Source organism: Ictalurus furcatus, chromosome 12, assembly GCF_023375685.1.
Source record: "Ictalurus furcatus strain D&B chromosome 12, Billie_1.0, whole genome shotgun sequence".
Taxonomy (NCBI): domain Eukaryota; kingdom Metazoa; phylum Chordata; class Actinopteri; order Siluriformes; family Ictaluridae; genus Ictalurus; species Ictalurus furcatus.
In genome coordinates, this window is record NC_071266.1 from 16177754 (window position 1) to 16194901 (window position 17148).

The following is a 17148-nucleotide window of genomic DNA, read 5'->3' on the forward strand; positions in this document are numbered from 1 at the left end:
ATCTCAGTGCTGTTTACATCCGTATACACAATCTTCTAGAAGACATTTACCATTATACAAACATTGACTTGTCTGACCTTCTGTTCTTATGACATCTTTCTTCTTTGCATCCTTTGAGTGATCAGTTTCCTCGAGAGATTAAGGTTTTATGTGTTTTGTATGGATTAGTCCACGCCTCAGTCATTATCGACAAATTTCTGTTTAATCCTTTACGGACTATGTTAATCTTTCAGATTAAAGTAAATGTGCATAATGTAAAAATGCACCTGCTCTGAATCTTTTTTTTTTTGCCTTGACCTTGTGATCCATCAGAGATGAAAAATTCTGACGAGCATAGATAATAGTAATTCTAGTAATTCTGGCCTAAATAATTGACAGACTTTTAATGAGGTTTTAATCAATGCTTAAAATATGTTCCAGATTTGAAACAGTTTACAAGTTATCCCTAATTTGATGAATATGAATTTAATAGGAATGAATTTTGCTAGAATTTCCCCACAAGATATCCATCTGTCTGTCTGTCTGTCTGTCTGTCTGTCTTTCTAACTTTTTACAAATTACATCACATGTCAAAATGTAAAGTTTCACATGCGAATCCACTGTTAGTGTAAATGTATTGTATTTGTAAAAATATGCAAATATTATTGTACCTGTTTCACAAGAGCCTAAGAGCCAGTGGATGTTTAAAGGGACAAGAGATGGATTTAATTTCTTTCATTTAATGTTGAAATGAATGTTCTGCTACTCAGTGAAACCTGGCTGAACCAGCTCACTGCTAAACTACTAGATATCAAAATCTATCAGAAGCACAACTGATAGGAAGATGAGGCAACTTGGCTGTTGTTTATTGCAGTAAAACAACTCTAAATCCTCACTGACTTTCATAAAGTAAACAAATTTTTATAATTATCAACATTATTATTATTATAATACATAAAGAACCACCTACAACTTGATATCGCAATCAGTCATACAATGCATAAAGCACCACGGACTTCGTTGTTTGCCTACTAATATACTTCATGAGTACCAGTTACAAATCATTCACCAAAAATCAAAAGGAACTCACCTCTTTGACAGACACGAGCCAGCTTATGTTTCTTCCAACCTCCTGAATTCTCGTCACCTTTTACGCGTTCTCTCTTTTCACTTTGTCACTGTAGTTTTTTTTTTTTTATCACAACCCTATGCGGATTCTTTAATCCATCCTTTAAGGCCATCTGTTCCTTCTGCTGTCGTCTGATACATCTTCTGCATCATCCTTTTTCCTCTGGCTTTTCCTCCAACCAGGTCTCAGTCTCTGGTGGAATAGCATTTAAATAATAAAAAAATAAAAAAAAAGAAGAAAAAAAAAGCAGTACATATGACAGTAGCATGTACATCTGTAAATGCAAATGTAATCAAATTCTTACATTTACAGTTATCCTATGCTTAAAATGCAAACTACACTTTATGGCCGTGTGGACACCTGACAATCACACTCATATGTGTCCATATCAAAACCATGGCTTTACTGTTATAACCTCCACTCTTCTGGAAAGGTTTTCCACTAGATTTGTATACTGGTCTTTAGTACATTACAGTACAATATAATCGTTATATTGTAAAATAAGCACAGTTATGTGTTTATGATGTGCATCACTAATAACAAATTAGCATTACTGTTACTTTATTATATTATATTACACTATTGCTAATTTTAGGATCCTTATCTAACACCTAATAAACTGGCAACTCAGTATAGATCTCTGCAACACAACTCCCTAAATCTGGTTTATTCTCAATTAACTTTCTACAATGAAAGTATTAGATGAACAAAAGCTCCCCCCAACCCAAATAAGATTAAATACCACATGTATATTGTATAGAGATACAGGTGACGGATTAAAGGATAAACCAATATAAGTTGTTTTAGCTAAGTGTTTGGCCACCTTACTGTTCTTGCCGACATCCCGCATTGACATTCTTGGTTACCGAGAATCACACAGCTGCTCTCAAGTTTTTCCTTCATATCACAAGCATGAGCCTCTTAATCAACAAATGTGCACTTTCACCCACGATTTCCAACTCTACATATCGGTCTTATCCTTAGATCTAAACGCAGATGTCACTTACTCTACTCGCTGTTCCTATTAAATCACTTGCCAGTTGAGCAGTGCTTTTTGACTGAATCCTTTCCTCAATAAGCAAACCTCTTTTAAAAAGAGAATTGTCCCTTTGAGATCATAGTGCAACCATTTTATTCCATCATAAACACTGGGATGACATTATTACATCTCAGAAGAACACAGCACATACAACGCCTTACATAGAGGGTGTGAATACATGTGCACGGCCCTGTAGATAGAAACTACAGAAACAATACAGAGCGGAAAGATTTAGATCTGAATTCATACCTTTCTTTATTTTATTTGTCCAGGGTACACATTCACAAGATAACAACACTCACAACAGAATAAATAGATTCATTCACCATCCAAAATACAACTTATGTTCACAGCACAGCAATCATTCCGATTTCCTTTCATAATAGTGAAATGAAATTATACTGCATGTCCAGCATTAATGATAAGATACAAAAGCACAATAAATAAATAAATAAATAAATGTAGATAGATAATGTCTTGTCTCAATGACAAAATATGGATTTTTTTTTTTTTTTACATTTGAATACGTCATTCAATGCTAATTTGAAATTTGAAAATGAATGAGTTGCTCATTCAGACATCACAATGCAGAATGTGCAGGTTTAAAGATCGACTACTTTACTAGGTGTATTTACTCGATAGCTATACCAAACACCTGCCATACAGTTGACAGTAAGTTGTACTTTGGTTAACATAATAACCTACACAGGATATAAGGCACCCTGTGTTACAAAAACAGGTGAAATCTTGATGAATTAATGGAAAATTAAGGTAAATCCTTCGCTGAGGTCACATCTCCTGCATTTGAAAAATAGCTAACTGAAAAAACAAAACAGGAAACGGCCTGACAAATCTGTTCTCAAACAATTTGGTTTCATTTGTTTGGTTTCTCCCTAATAGACAAGAACAGACAGATATATAATCTCTTGGATTAAAATGCATATTGGGCAGATTAAGAAATAAAAATTGTGTTGATCAGTGTTACTATACAGCTCTATCAAAACAGTTTAACTGATTATAAAGCACTTGATATATAAAGTAGTGAGGCTACCAGCCTGGGTGTAGGGTGAAAAGCAAACAGCTTTAGCATGGCATCAGCTGTCGACAGTGCAACGTTTACATAGGAGAAATCAATACTGCGGGAATCTTGCGTCAAGTTTTGAGAACGTCAACTCAACTTTCTTTTTAATACCAGTTCAACAGTATAAACGTGTTGTCAAAACTGTGTGGCTTACAACTTACAGTTGACTCTAAAACATATGACGATGGTTTAGTGTGGCTCTGGCAAGGATTAAAGGGAGAAAAAAAATCCAGATTATTTTATGTTGTAAAAGGGCAGTTATTAAGAAAGAATTCCTATATAGACAGGTAATGAATTCTGTAACACTTTGATTTTCCATAAATATTCGAGTTTCCAAAATCAGACTAGAATATACATGTATATAAATACACAACTGCTTAGAAACAGTAAATTCTTCTAACTTAACAGATGAAGTGTTTCAACTGCTTTCATACTCTTACTTTCTGTGCCATGTAGAAGCATCGCTGAAACTTTGACACTGTCTTCAGAGTATATTTTTTTTTGTTGCGTCCTATTTTGGATATAGAATGTCACATAGGTGTTGAAAAACATTTAGTTAACCTTGTACAACAAGCTCCCGATTTCACGCTGGACTTGATGAGGAACATTGGGGCCATGTGGGTGAGCGAAGATAACTTCTATGAAAGTATAGCATTGAACTTTCCACTAAAATTCTCTGTGCGTATTAGATGTCAACGGATTGATTGGTTTTGCCGATTAATCGTCACCGATCACGGATTGCTGTAACTATTGGCTTATCGTCAAAAACCCACATCGATAGTGTTTCCTGGTTGTGTCCGTTGCCGAGCAGCTGAGAAGGGTCCGCTGTCATTATACACTACAAGAGCGGCCTCTAGAGGCGAAATAAAAACAATCGCTGACTAATTTTGTTGTGTTATTTGAAGTGATTTTGTGTCTCTATTTTTATTTGTTATTTGGAGTGTTACTTTTTGGTTCAGTTTGGATATATATCTTATATTTACTTTAATATGTATTAATAGTTAATATATTAATATTTATATATTTATTTCATTTAAAAAAGTTCAGTACATTTTCATGGTAGTCAGTACTGTTTCTTTTTGTAATAAACTTCAGCAATATTTTGATTGTTATGTTTTCATTCAGTATCAATTTTAAAAACTATCGGTTGATTAATCGGTTATCGGCAGGTACCGCCCATTTTACAGATCCTGTATAACCTGATCCGTAAAATCCAAGTTATCAGTCGACCTCTAGTGAATACCCTTCTATATACTGTCTGATATATCGAGTATCGATATATACTGATACATCGATGACCTCCTATGACACAAGTCCACTGTGGTGATGGAGAGATTTAATCTATGCCTCTAGAGTGAAAGTTAATCAGGGCTTCATGGATTCAGGTGTTTTAGCTTTCAATGAGCCAAAGTCTCACCAGATTAAATTATAAAAATTTATCCCTATAAATAAAAACAAACAAACCAATATTTATGCTAAAACTTGCAACTGTACTTGTCAGATATGTCACTAATGCCATAAAAGAACACTAAATGAGAAAGCCCAAGAAGAGTAAACCAAGTTTCATAATTTCCACACTACCACAGTGGGAAAACAAGGCTATACGTAAAGCATATTGCTGCTTATTGATTTTAAATATTGTCACATATACACAGACTCAGTTGGCTCTAAGCTGGAATTAAGTAAGGTAATGCGTGAAAGTTAGATGTCTATGGATGAGTGGAAAACTAAAAAAAAAAAGAAAAAAATTAAATATCCCCTTACAGATTTCACCGTTCTAGTCCCCCAAACTATGTGGAGACTCCTAGAGAACTCTCCAGGTGATAACACTGGCATTTCCCCATTAAGGCGTCCATAGTGCTGGGTTGTACCATTCTGTATATCCTTTTTTATGCAGGAGCAAACTAAAGAAGGTGATCTGATGGGTTTAAGCATGCAAGAGAAGATCAAAGAAGACCGTCACAGGGGTAAATAAATAAAATAAAAAACAACATTTCAGATGGAAAATGGAAAAACACCCCAACGTTGCCATTTGATATGGTGCAACCATGGGACGTTGGTTTAATACAAAGCAAAAAGGGCAAGATGGGAGGAAGCGGAGAGAAAGAAACGAAAACAGAAAGCAGAGAAATGGGAGAAATGAAAACGGAAGGGAAGAAGAGGACAGTTACACCTACAGTGATAACATCTATCCACAAAACATTATTAAATCTGAAGGGCCCAAAGTAGACACTTGGGTAATTTAATTCCCTCTCGACATGAGAGAGTCGAGATCCACCAATGAGGCTCCTTCCCCCAAGAAACTAGATGGCTTTTTGGAGTCTTCAGTGGGCACAGATAAGGATACGTCACCTGTGGATAAATGCAGGAACAGAAATAAAATGTGACAGGTATATAAAATATGAAAAAAGGCAGTTTATAAACAGTTCAGGTTGTGGCCTAGGCGACAGAACAGAAAACAATTTCCAGAACTAAAAGCTCACTGTTCCACTTTACATTACGCTTCCCTTAACTGACATTAATAAACACATTTGTTAATTGATTTTTTTTAAACCCCAATATGCCAAATAAGAATAATAATATACACCAGTGTTCATACAGAGTAAAATGAAGTCCACAATGTCCAACCTGAACCAACAGCTTAATTAGCATGCTTGTGGTTGTTAACTGGAAAAATTCGAACTGAGGATGAATAGTGAGATCCAATATTTACAGGAATATCAACATAGGAACATGCTGTAATTACATTGTTGCTCATTTATGTGGACAAATTTTTTAGTGTTTCCAAAAACATCAGCTGGGGCATTTGTTTACAACTTATGGCTATGTTCTCCGTTTGTCAGATTTGAATGGTTAGTTTTATTTGTCTTAATTTGTAGGTTTGTGTTGGGGCTAGATTTCACAAAATTGTCTCGGTGGTACTCCCTGACCTATTGAATAAGCATGAGGACGCAACAAGCATGATCAGGTCAAGGTTTATATTAGATAGTATTTTAATGTGTAAATGTACACACACTGACGAAGAGCACGAGTAGGATACAAACTTTTTTTTTCTTCTTTTTAAATTACAGGATTTTTATGAATATCAAATTTCTCCTACAAATGATTTAAGAATGAATCTGTTCATATCCAGCTTGATAAATGAGGCCCGGTGTTAGTTAAGGGAACTTGAATGCAAAGTGTTAACACGATCAATTTACAAGAAAGTTAAAAGGCTATTTATTCATTGATCCTACTCTCTGCAGGAGCCCCCCAAGTATCTGAGTTTCCTCCATCACCAAAGGGGTCAGCATTTGCTGATGCATCAGTGAGAGCTGCTGGAGCACCCCAGGGATCATTAGTTGGAAGTGGTGAAGAGGCTAAAAGCGAGGGAGAAAATGCACAGAAAGTTCACTGTTAAAAAGTATTATGATATAGAATAAAATAAATAAATTAATTTTAAAAAAAAAGAAAGTGGACTTCTACTCTGCCTTTATCTAATTATGTTGGAAAGTACTAAAACTAGAGCATTCTTTTCTTCTTTTTGGTCATGGCCTGTTTTAGAGCGCAGTTACTGAATGAGAAAACTCATCAAGCTAATCTAAAACCCAGGTTCTTCTCCAATATGCACCCATGTTATTGAACTTGGCCTTTCTTTGTCCTAAGAGCTTCATATCTGATCATGCACTCCAACTTTGTTTCTGTTACTGGGTCCCATGGGATCCCAGTTCCGATATACACCTCTAGTGCTCTAGCTAGCATCCCAAAAGACAGGCCATACAAAAGATACACCATAGCCCTTCACAACCAAAGCTCTGAGAGATCACAGTATAAGGAATAGCCTTTCTCTACCTGAAAGGGCATTAATCCCCAAATCCTCAGAACCTTAGCAATAAGCCTTATCTTTTAGCATGTCTTATAGTTTTTTCCCCCCATCTCTTTTACATACCTAATGTGCCCCATGGGTCCTTATCAGCTTTGGGCCCTTCACTAAATGGATCAGTGGGTGACACAGCTGAAGTTCCATTGTCCCCACCCCATGGATCTGACTTAGCCATAGGTGGCTTTGACGGTGGCTCCCAGGGGTCTGACGCTGTAGAAGCAGACTCCTCTGCAGAAACTGCACCCCAAAGATCTGTCTTTGTTGGCTGTGAATTTGCTAACAAGTCATTTGACATGCCCCAGGGGTCATTAGTAGCTGAACCTTTGTCTTCTGTAGGGTCTGATGAGTCACCCCATGGACAATTTTTGGCAGGAGGTGATGTCTTCTCATCTGGTAAATCACCCCATGGATCGCTGGAAGGATTAGCAGTGTCTTTCACTTTATCCGCCGACTCACCCCAAGGATCACTGGAACCCATATTTGAATCTTGGGTGTCATTTGTTGCTGTGCCCCACGGGTCATTCATAGTAGGACCTACGGCTTCTGGAGCATCAGCTGGAGCTCCCCAGGGATCGGAGCTGGCAGGAGGTGCTGCTGTTGCTGCTTGTTCCCACAGGTCAGGCTCTGTGTCGCCTTCCTTTGCCTAACGGAAATTTGCATACGTTACACGATTTGCATAATATTCATGCTCTAAAAAAAAGACAACATGGTCAAATCTCATGTTAGATGTGCCCTCCAAATACAGAACTCACACGTCTCTCTTCCTCTTTCTTCTTTTCCTCTAGTATCCTCTTCTCTTCTCTTTTCTTTGCCATGCTGGCTGTCAAATCTGCCACTGAGGGGATGTTGTCTAAAGATGGCAGCCCCGTATACGGAGGAATCTCAGTCTTTACTTTGTCACTGGCCTCTGAGGAGGCTGAAAATAAAAGACAATACCGAAGGAAGATTAAACAAAAACATTTTTTGAATCAAACTCCAAAAGTAGTGCGTTGTGCCAGTATTTCTGCACATTTCTGTTCAGTCCCAGATCACAGCACAAGTATATCCTGTATGTAGAGTTCTTTTTAGGAGGTAAGAGAGCTAAAGAGAAAATAACGGGCCTTCAGAAGATATTAAAACCACCGCCTCATGGCACTTGTACAGTAATTTCCAGAAAACAGAGTGATTAAAAAAATTAAGATATTTTCTAATAACTCTTTCATGCTGAATTGCTGGACTCACTGTTATTAAAGAAAACATTACCAGTTGCCAGTTTGTCCTTAGTCTTCATGGCAAACTCCCTTTCTTCTTTACGTTTCTCCTCATCTTGTATAAGTAGCATCACTATCTTGGCTTTCTCCCTGACATTCACACCCTGAAGAGAAGACATTATTATTACTAAAATTCCACAGATAGATCTCCCAGCAACTAATACTACTTACAATGATCTTATTTACAATATCTCTACACTTTGAAAATGATGCAGTCCAGTTTGAACTGAAGTCTACATGAATACGGACCACCCACGGCCACCCAAAGGTCACATTTAAGAACAATTTTGACTTAAATTAAACATAGGAGACCTCTTTAAAGTCAGTTTATTGCTACCGCAGACAACAGCCCATGGATTGTGAATTTGTATCTGTTTTGGTGGAAATTTGTCCATTTGTTCATAATTGAATTGAGATACTTGTTTGAACAAGTGTCAGTGCTTGTGCAGAAATAAAACACCGGCCTTGACTTTGAAATATGACCCTGAAGTCTGTTCAAAATGGCCGACTGCTACGGTGGATTTCCCTAGTATATTCTGCATGCTAATAAGCTTAAACATCAGCTAACAGTTGTGTCCCTGACTTGAATATAACATACTAGCTAGCTATTAAATAACCTTTAGCTAATACAATGTTTGTGCTTCCAGTGGTAACTTCACCAACTCACATGACTTCCATCAAGAGTTCCATCATATTAGCCATTTATAAGCATAGCTAGAAATTTATATCAATAGCAATAAAAAGCTCTTCAGGGTTTCACCTGTGAAGACTGCATTTGTTGTTACAAAGGATAAACCAACATGAAGATCAGAGAGCAGTCTATGGGAGAAAATCAAGCCATTTTGAAGCTGAGAAAAGAGGGAAAATCAATCAGAGCCATTGCACAAGCATTGGACATAGCCAATACAATTTGGAATGTCCTGAAAAAGAAAGAAACCACTGGTGTACTGAGCAACAGACACCGAATGGGTTGGCCAAGGAAAACGACAACAGTTAATGGCAGAAACATTGTAAGAGCTGTGACAAAAAAACAAACAAATACAACAGTCAGTGACATCACCAACAACCTCCAAAGGGCAGGGGTGAAGGTCTCACAATCCACCGATCAAAGAAGACTTCGAGAGCAGAAATATCAAGGCCATAACACAAGATGCAAACCACTCATCAGCAGTAAGAATCAGACAGCCAGATAGGAATTCGCAAAGAAATACAGAGATGAGCCACAAAAGTTCTGGAACCAAAATTAACCTTTACTAAAGTGATGGAAAGGCCAAAGTGTGGAGAAAGTACTTTAATTTACTTGAAGACTTACCTGTTCCTATACTTTTGCTCAACTAAAAATTGCTTGGTCTGATACAAAAGGTTCTATGTTTTTAGTTGTTTAACACATCTAGATGAAAATACCAGGAAATAAAAGTTGAAATCCTAAACTCTCATCTCTTATCTATCTTTTTATCTCAAACCCAAATGTCTTTGGTGTAGAGCACAAACAAATGAATTGGCCTTGCCGTTCCAATATTTTTGGAGGGGACTGAGTGTTTTATTTTGATGTACACTATTTCACTTGATGTACACATTCAGTGCTGTGCCATTCCTAAGCTAAAATTGCATTCAATAGTATCACTAATTAAAAAATACCATGTAACCTTGTGTGAAATTATGAAACATTTTCTTTTTACATTGTAATTTTAGAAACAACAAATGCAAGCAACGATTATTGTTGTCACACACCTGTGATATAAGCAGGCAGCCCATAATATCAGTGAACACATTAATTCAGGTACCTGGTCTTTCCCGTCCTTGTCCGTAAAGCGATACTCTATTAGAGGTTTAATAACATGAATGTTCTCCTGAGTCTGCTTTGGAATGCGGTCAGAACCGGTTTTCAGGAGATACTCTAGTAGCGTTAAAGACTGCAAACGAAGAAAGAGAAAGAAATTATTTATTCGGCTAACAAAGATATTTACATTCATTATATTCAATACATTATTGGGTTTGATATAAAAAATTCTCCATAAAAGTTACATTCCAGCTGCATTAGTTTGTTTATTCTTTTGAATTAGTGCTAAATAATTTGCCCTATAAGTGGTAGGACATGGTGTTTAATGTATTTACAAGTTAACACCTTCCTAGCAGGAACAGAGAAACTAAAATCTAACACAGCTCTAGATCAGACCATTATTTCAATCATAAAATATTGAACCCAACATATACACCACTATACTTTTTTTCATTCATTTATTAAACAAAATGATCCGATGTTACAGGTCTTGTTTTGAAAACGTGTGTAAATGTTCAGGTAAAAGTACAATTTAGAATCTTACACGAGTTTTGAATTTTTTAACTTCAAAATGTTTGACAGCTGCTATGTTTGCTATGAAACTGCTGTGAAAACCAAACACCACATAGGAACCTTATCTAAAGTTTGAAACGCGGTGGTGGCGGTATCATAGTTTGGGTCTGTTTTGAGGCCATGAGATGACAGTTATGAATTCAAACTTTTACGAGCGGATTGTAAAGGACAATGTCAGCTTTTCTGTCTGTGACCTGAAGCACAGCAGAAGATGTGTCTTGACCTTAATCTCAACAGGACTTTAAACACACGTCAGTCGAACCAAGAAAAATTAAGGGAAAACTTTAAGAAAGAGCGGGTTAAAATTTGTCCAAGCCGATATGTAGGACAGAATCGAATGATGAACTGAAAGTATGAAGTGAGGATAGAACAAGAGGGTAATAATCAAATACGTCAAATACGTTCATTTCCCTTAGTTTGTATTAATTCACTTGTGTAACTAGCTAACTATTTTGCCATACCTTATTACATTATGTTAGCTAACACTTTTTAGCCTAGTCAGTTTCTGGGCAATAACATAAGATGTATGTTTTATTGAACTTTGGTGCATTGCAATTTCTACTAGCTAATGACTAGATATGATTTGTCCACTCCTTTAGTGCTACAGCCTCTCATATCAGCACGTCAGTAATGTATATACATGGACAAATGGAAGCACCTACTTGGTGTGAAAGTGTCACTTTTACAACACCAGTGTATATACGTCATGGTTTAATGAGGCATGTCAGGTTTAGCCTGGTTAATATTGGCTCGTTCACTTTTCTTGTTTGACTTGTTCCTTGTGTCATTATTTAAAATGGTCAAATTCCTTATTTGCAATAAAAACTATTAGACAATCTGTCAAAAAATATACTGACAGATTATTTGAATATAAAAAAACCCCGCAGGCCTAGTCTATGGACACTTCTCATCTTGATAAGCAAATATTGCTGGGATTGTATATAAAAAAAAAGTCTTGCTGAAGTGTCCAAAATACTTTTTTTTTTTTTTTTTTTTAACATAAATATACAAATATTAATATATTAACTATAAAATTATATTAAAGTAAATAAAAGATATACGATGTATAATTCTCAGCCGCTCCCACAGCAGACGAAAAATGTTATTGGTGCTGATTAATTGGCAAAACCGATTAATCGGTCGACCTCTAAATGAAATAGACAGCTAGAAATACTTTTAGGTGTTTTTATTTTAATTGACAAATGAGTTTTTGGCCCCGTTTACAGTAGTACATTTTCGTTTTAAAATTTTTGCTATGGATACGCCTGTCGTCTACACTACTCTGGCGTTTTCCACCCTCGAAAACGGAGACTTTTGGAAACGCTGAAGACCCCGTTTTAGTTTGAAAACTCCGGGCTCGCGTATCAGTGTAAACAGACCAAAACGAAGACTTTTGGAAAGAAAGGCGTGGTTTTGCCCACATTTGCCCTCTGATTGGGTCTTCTGGATCACTGCATATCCTTCCCTGATTCATCATGCCCCTACCACATGACCATTACGCTACCTTGATCGTATACACAACAACACAGAAACTGAACCGCAAGCTAATAATATATTATTTATAATATTGTAAATTTATTTGCACCAGCACTGAATACTATAAATGTCGCTGAATAGAGCAATTAAAGGCAACCTTAAAACAACAAATAATTTAACAGTGAACGACACTGATAGCCAAATTATATTCTGATTAATCTGTACCCATCTTCTTTTGCCCTCTTTCAGCCCTCCACCTCACCTTGTATACATGTCTCCAGTTTTTGTCATCGTTTAGGCGCTTCCACAACATTGCCATAATTTCGTTGCACGCCACCACGTTGTAGGTCAGATCTGAGATGTCCGCCATCTGTGAGCTGGACGGCCCCCAGGGGTCATTAGAGGTCGCCTCTCTCACCTAGAAAACACAAGTGAAGTCCCCTCACTAAAGAATATGAGCTGAACTCCAGCTCTAAGTTGGAAATGTGATTCAATGAGCCTCACTGGAAAATCTTACAACACTGAATGAACAGACCACATTTAGTGTAGGAGATAAAAAGAAAGTTAGATCATTAAGGAGACTATGAGAACTGACTGAAACCGAGCTAATGATTTTTTGCAAGGGCAAAAATGGTGACAACAGTTCTCCCTTACCTTCACCTCAGCCTCAGAGAAATTCTGAACGAGATTCTTAAGGGTTCTACGAATCATTGACTGGGTCATGGTACCTGGTGTTTTACCTACAATTCTGGAAAAGGAAACAGGATAAAATAAGAACAGTGTAAGCAAACCAACATGGAATTTTTTTTCCAACAAAACATAGAATTTTTTTCAATATATATAACTACCATTCAGTATAACGCAGCTGACAGCTTGGGCCCAATATGGCAGCCACGGTGTCACGGAGATTCATCCTGTGTCTTTTTGTGTATTTTTTGTCAATAGCGATCCATTTCGGATTCAACGTTCAAAGGACATGCTTCTTCAAGATTTGTATATTTGGTGCAATATTTGTACATTAGGACTGTAATTGTGTTGCTTTGTCTGAGATGTGTGTGTTGAATGTACCGTGCTGTAACAAAATGCCAAGAACAAATTCCTAATACATGTAAATGTATATGGCAAATAAAATGATTCTGATGACTACAAACACATTTAATATCGCAAGTATAATAATGTAACCTGTCTAATATTGGCTTGTTCGGGTTTCTTGTTTGGCTTGTTATGTCATTATTTAAAATTGTCAAATTTCTTATTTGTAATAAAAAAAATAAATAAATCATTAGACAATCTGTCAAAAAATAATAGACATTATCTGAATAAAAAAAAAAACACAGGCCTAGTCAAGGGACACTTCTCATTTTGAGATAAGCAAGTATTGCAGGGATTGTTAAAAAAAAGTCTCGCTGAAGGGTCCAAAATCCTTTTTTAAAATAAAGTAAATATTAATATATATAAACTATAAATAAATACTAAAGTAAACAAAATATATGCATCCAAACTGAACCAAAAAGTAACACTCCAAAAAAACAAATAAAAAGAGACGTCCAAAATGAATAATAAAAAAAAAACACTTCAAATAACACAACAAAATTTGTCAGTGATAGTTTTTATTTCGCCTTTAGAGGCCGCTCTCGTACTGTATAATCACAGCGGACTCTTCTCAGCCGCTGCGCAACGTACGCAACCGGGGAAAACTATTGGTGTGGGTTTTGGCCAAACAGTTACAGCAATCAGGTATCAGTGACAATTAAGCGGCAAAACCCATCAATCGGTCAACCTGTAAATAAGCCAGACAGCTAGCAAACCTTTTAGAGATTTTTATTTTAATTGACTAATTTACTGATGTAAATGACTCTTTGTGTCATTTACATCTACAAACCCATTTAATATCACAAGTATAATAATGTAAAGCACTGATTTGGATCCTATGCTGAAAAAGAATCTGGCAAATCTCTTAACTTGGATACTATAGATACCTTTTCATTGTTTTCACATCTCATCATAGTTTATGTTAGTGTTAAGTATCTTGTTCTTTTGTGTGGGTGTACTAGAGAACAGTCCCCTATAACAGTCAGTATAGCAGTTGTACCTGATAAAAAGGTCAATAAATATAGGTATAAGCTGGGTGTACCTAATAAACTGGTAAATGAGTGCATATGAATCCTATACTAGAGTGAATTCAGGTACACTGCAACATCAGGTAAACTGAGACAGGTGTTTTTGAAACCCTGAGATGAAGCGATGAAATACCATGACTTAATTCATGATTCATACGGCATCACATCTGAAGGTGTGCTGTCCCAAACCGCTGAAAATACGTACCCCAAATTACCAGACATGTCATTAAAAAATGGTTTTTAGTCTGTCTTGGGGAAAGAAAGGGTGAGCTACACAGAATAGAGAATATGAATATTTTTCCTTCTATAGATTTCAGAAATGTATCATGTGTTAGGTATTTTGTTTTATTAACTGAAAGACAGTATTATATAGTTATAGTATTTAATTAAAATACTCCCTCCTCTCCTCCTCCCAAATCTGCTGCTGATAGAATCTATAATAGATTTAATGGGGAATTATATTGGGAATTTTATAACAGGAATTGTATTAGTTTTTATTAAAACTGTCTACTGGCAATTTGTTGCCTTCTATTGGTGGCGTTTTATGTCTGGTGGATACCATTAAGGACCCATGTCCTTAATAATGGAAACCATTTGGTAATGGTTTTAATGGTTAACAGCTGATGGTTTGTAATAGTATTTGTAGTGGAAACCATTAGAATTTCTGTGATGGTTTCTATTGTTGTTTTTTAAGTAGGATCGGCACATTCATTCGGTCATATTAATATACAAATTATTATTATTATGATTATAATAATAAATTGTATTATTATTACTATATAATAAATAATTTAAATAATTGAATCAATAGATGGACTTAATGATGACCATAATTTAATAGCTATAGAGATGACAAAACCTATACCAGCATCACCTGCACATGGTTTTATAATATATCCAAATTAAGCTTGTGATGTTTTATGATATAACCAGCTTTACCAGGACTTAGACTGAGCTATATTTATACAGGTATACAGGGAAATTGCGTATCAATAGAGCAGAGTGCAGAAAACACTAGCAGCTTGAGCACTAACAATAAACATACTGTCTAAATGATTTAGCTGCATACATTTTTCGTCATGAGGAACACACACTGCATCACTAAACCCGGATGGTGCACTTTGTGTCATTCGATAATATACCTGCATTATGGAGAAGCGACCAGAGAGCTAGCTTTCAGGCTAAATAAAAGCCTCCATTGGACAGGAGGATAAACAGAAAACAGGTAGTTGCACCGGTTGTTGTTTGTAGTATTTAATAAATAATATTGTTATTAATACCAACCTTTGAGAAGGTGGATGGATGGACGGGTGGATGGATGGTTGGCGGGGACGACTAGAAGCTGAGACTCCCCGAATCCAGGGATAATTTCCGCTTCCGTTAGCTGCTACCTGCGGGAAAAAAAACAAACAGCGCCAGAGACTTTTCCTCCTTGACACATAAACACTGTATAGAGGGCCAGCTGAAACCCCTCCCTGGGGTCTCAAATCGATTAAATTTACCCCAAATGTGCCTGGGTACTTTTCTGCATATCACTATGTCAATATAAATAAATATACACTGTCGTTATTTCACTATACACGGTGCTAACACTAAACATATTCACCACAAAAGCTTGGAGTAAATAAATACTTTTATAAATACATCTCAATCAGGGTGAAACTGGCACACACACCTACTGTGCATCTAGATGAGGGCTAACGCAATTTTGTAACATTTAAATGACTGTCTTCGTTAGAGATTACGTATTTGAATCATTTGAGTCGTTAAACGACTCGGTTAAACGATTCGTTCTGATTCGCTCACCAGTCCGGGACAGCAATGTGGCACTGAATCAGTATTAATTGTATAGTTTCGTAGCTTTTGGTTGGTGATGAATGATTAATAATGAATATATACTGATTGTTGAAAAGGGTTGAAAAATGAAATGTGTGTATAAATCAAGATGAACCAGTTTCTCCAGTGGTGGTGCCAAGGGGGCTATAGGTGTAACAACAACAACAACAACAACAACAATAACAACAACAAGAAGAAGAATCAGGGGTGTACAGGTGTGGGGTTAACTAGCTTAGACCACTCATTTGCGTAATAATAATTGTAAATGCACTGTCATCGTCTTAGATCGACTAACTGTAATACTGTGAGAGATGTCCAAAAAACAACAGACATTAAGCAACTTTTTTGGCATTCCTCCACCTCAGAAGAAACGTCAGATCGAGTCCGATCGGAAGAAAAGAGTTTTCTCAGAGAAGTGGCTTCAAGAAGTGCCATGGCTTGAATCCGACAATGAGCGTAGTCAAATGTGGTATAAGATATGCCGTTCACATCCCCATCTAGCAGATAAAACTAGTGTCTTCTATGCAGGGACAAAGAATTTCAGTCATCCAGCGTTTGGTAAGCATGAAAAGAGTAAGGAGCATACAAATGTAGTACAAGCTATTAATAACAGACATGCTAGTCAAGATGAAATATCCAGTCACCCACTTGCTAGATGGCAAAACAAGGTGAATGAAGTGCAACAGATGGCTCCGTGTAATGTTTTTTCTCATGGCCTTCCATAAAGCTAAACATGCACATCCTATGTCTTCATATGCTGAGGATATGGTATTATTGAAAAGGCTAGGAGTGAATGATGGAGGGGAATATCACGTGGACGGGGAATGCGAATAATTCAAAGCATAGCACTGGTTCTCAGCACACATTTGAGGGAAAAGTTGAAATCAGCTGAATTTGGGGGTGTCCTTTTTGACGGATTGGAGGACATGACAAAAACAGAGCTGGAACTTGTTTATATTGTGTCTGTGTCCACCAACAGAGAGTTCACCGTTGAATTCCTTGGATTAATTGAACTTGGTGCAA

At 36.6% G+C, this 17148-nt stretch overlaps 1 protein-coding gene across 1 annotated transcript; it reads right to left on the reverse strand.

Annotated features, from left to right (window-relative positions):
* Nucleotides 1–1203: 1203 nt before the first annotated feature.
* epn1b (epsin 1b) lies at nt 1204–16502 on the reverse strand. The gene is made up of 9 exons (XM_053638508.1): nt 15574–16502; nt 12824–12917; nt 12432–12587; nt 10125–10253; nt 8333–8444; nt 7843–8006; nt 7157–7733; nt 6465–6587; nt 1204–5580 (listed from the first exon to the last, which is right to left on the reverse strand). The coding sequence occupies exons 2-9, from the start codon at nt 12890–12892 to the stop codon at nt 5471–5473; spliced, it is 1440 nt and encodes a 479-aa protein (XP_053494483.1). The 5' UTR covers nt 12893–12917; nt 15574–16502; the 3' UTR covers nt 1204–5470.
* Nucleotides 16503–17148: the final 646 nt, after the last annotated feature.

Excerpts from the sequence above, each read along its gene's own strand:
- epn1b (XM_053638508.1), bottom strand. The coding sequence starts at position 12,892 with ATGACCCAGTCAATGATTCGTAGAACCCTTAAGAATCTCGTTCAGAAT. Across the intron at positions 8,445-10,124 it reads ACAAGGACGGGAAAGACCAG|GGTGTGAATGTCAGGGAGAA; the intron begins GTACCTGAATTA and ends TCTTCTCTTCAG. Across the intron at positions 7,734-7,842 it reads AGAAAGAGGAAGAGAGACGT|GCAAAGGAAGGCGACACAGA; the intron begins GTGAGTTCTGTA and ends AATTTCCGTTAG.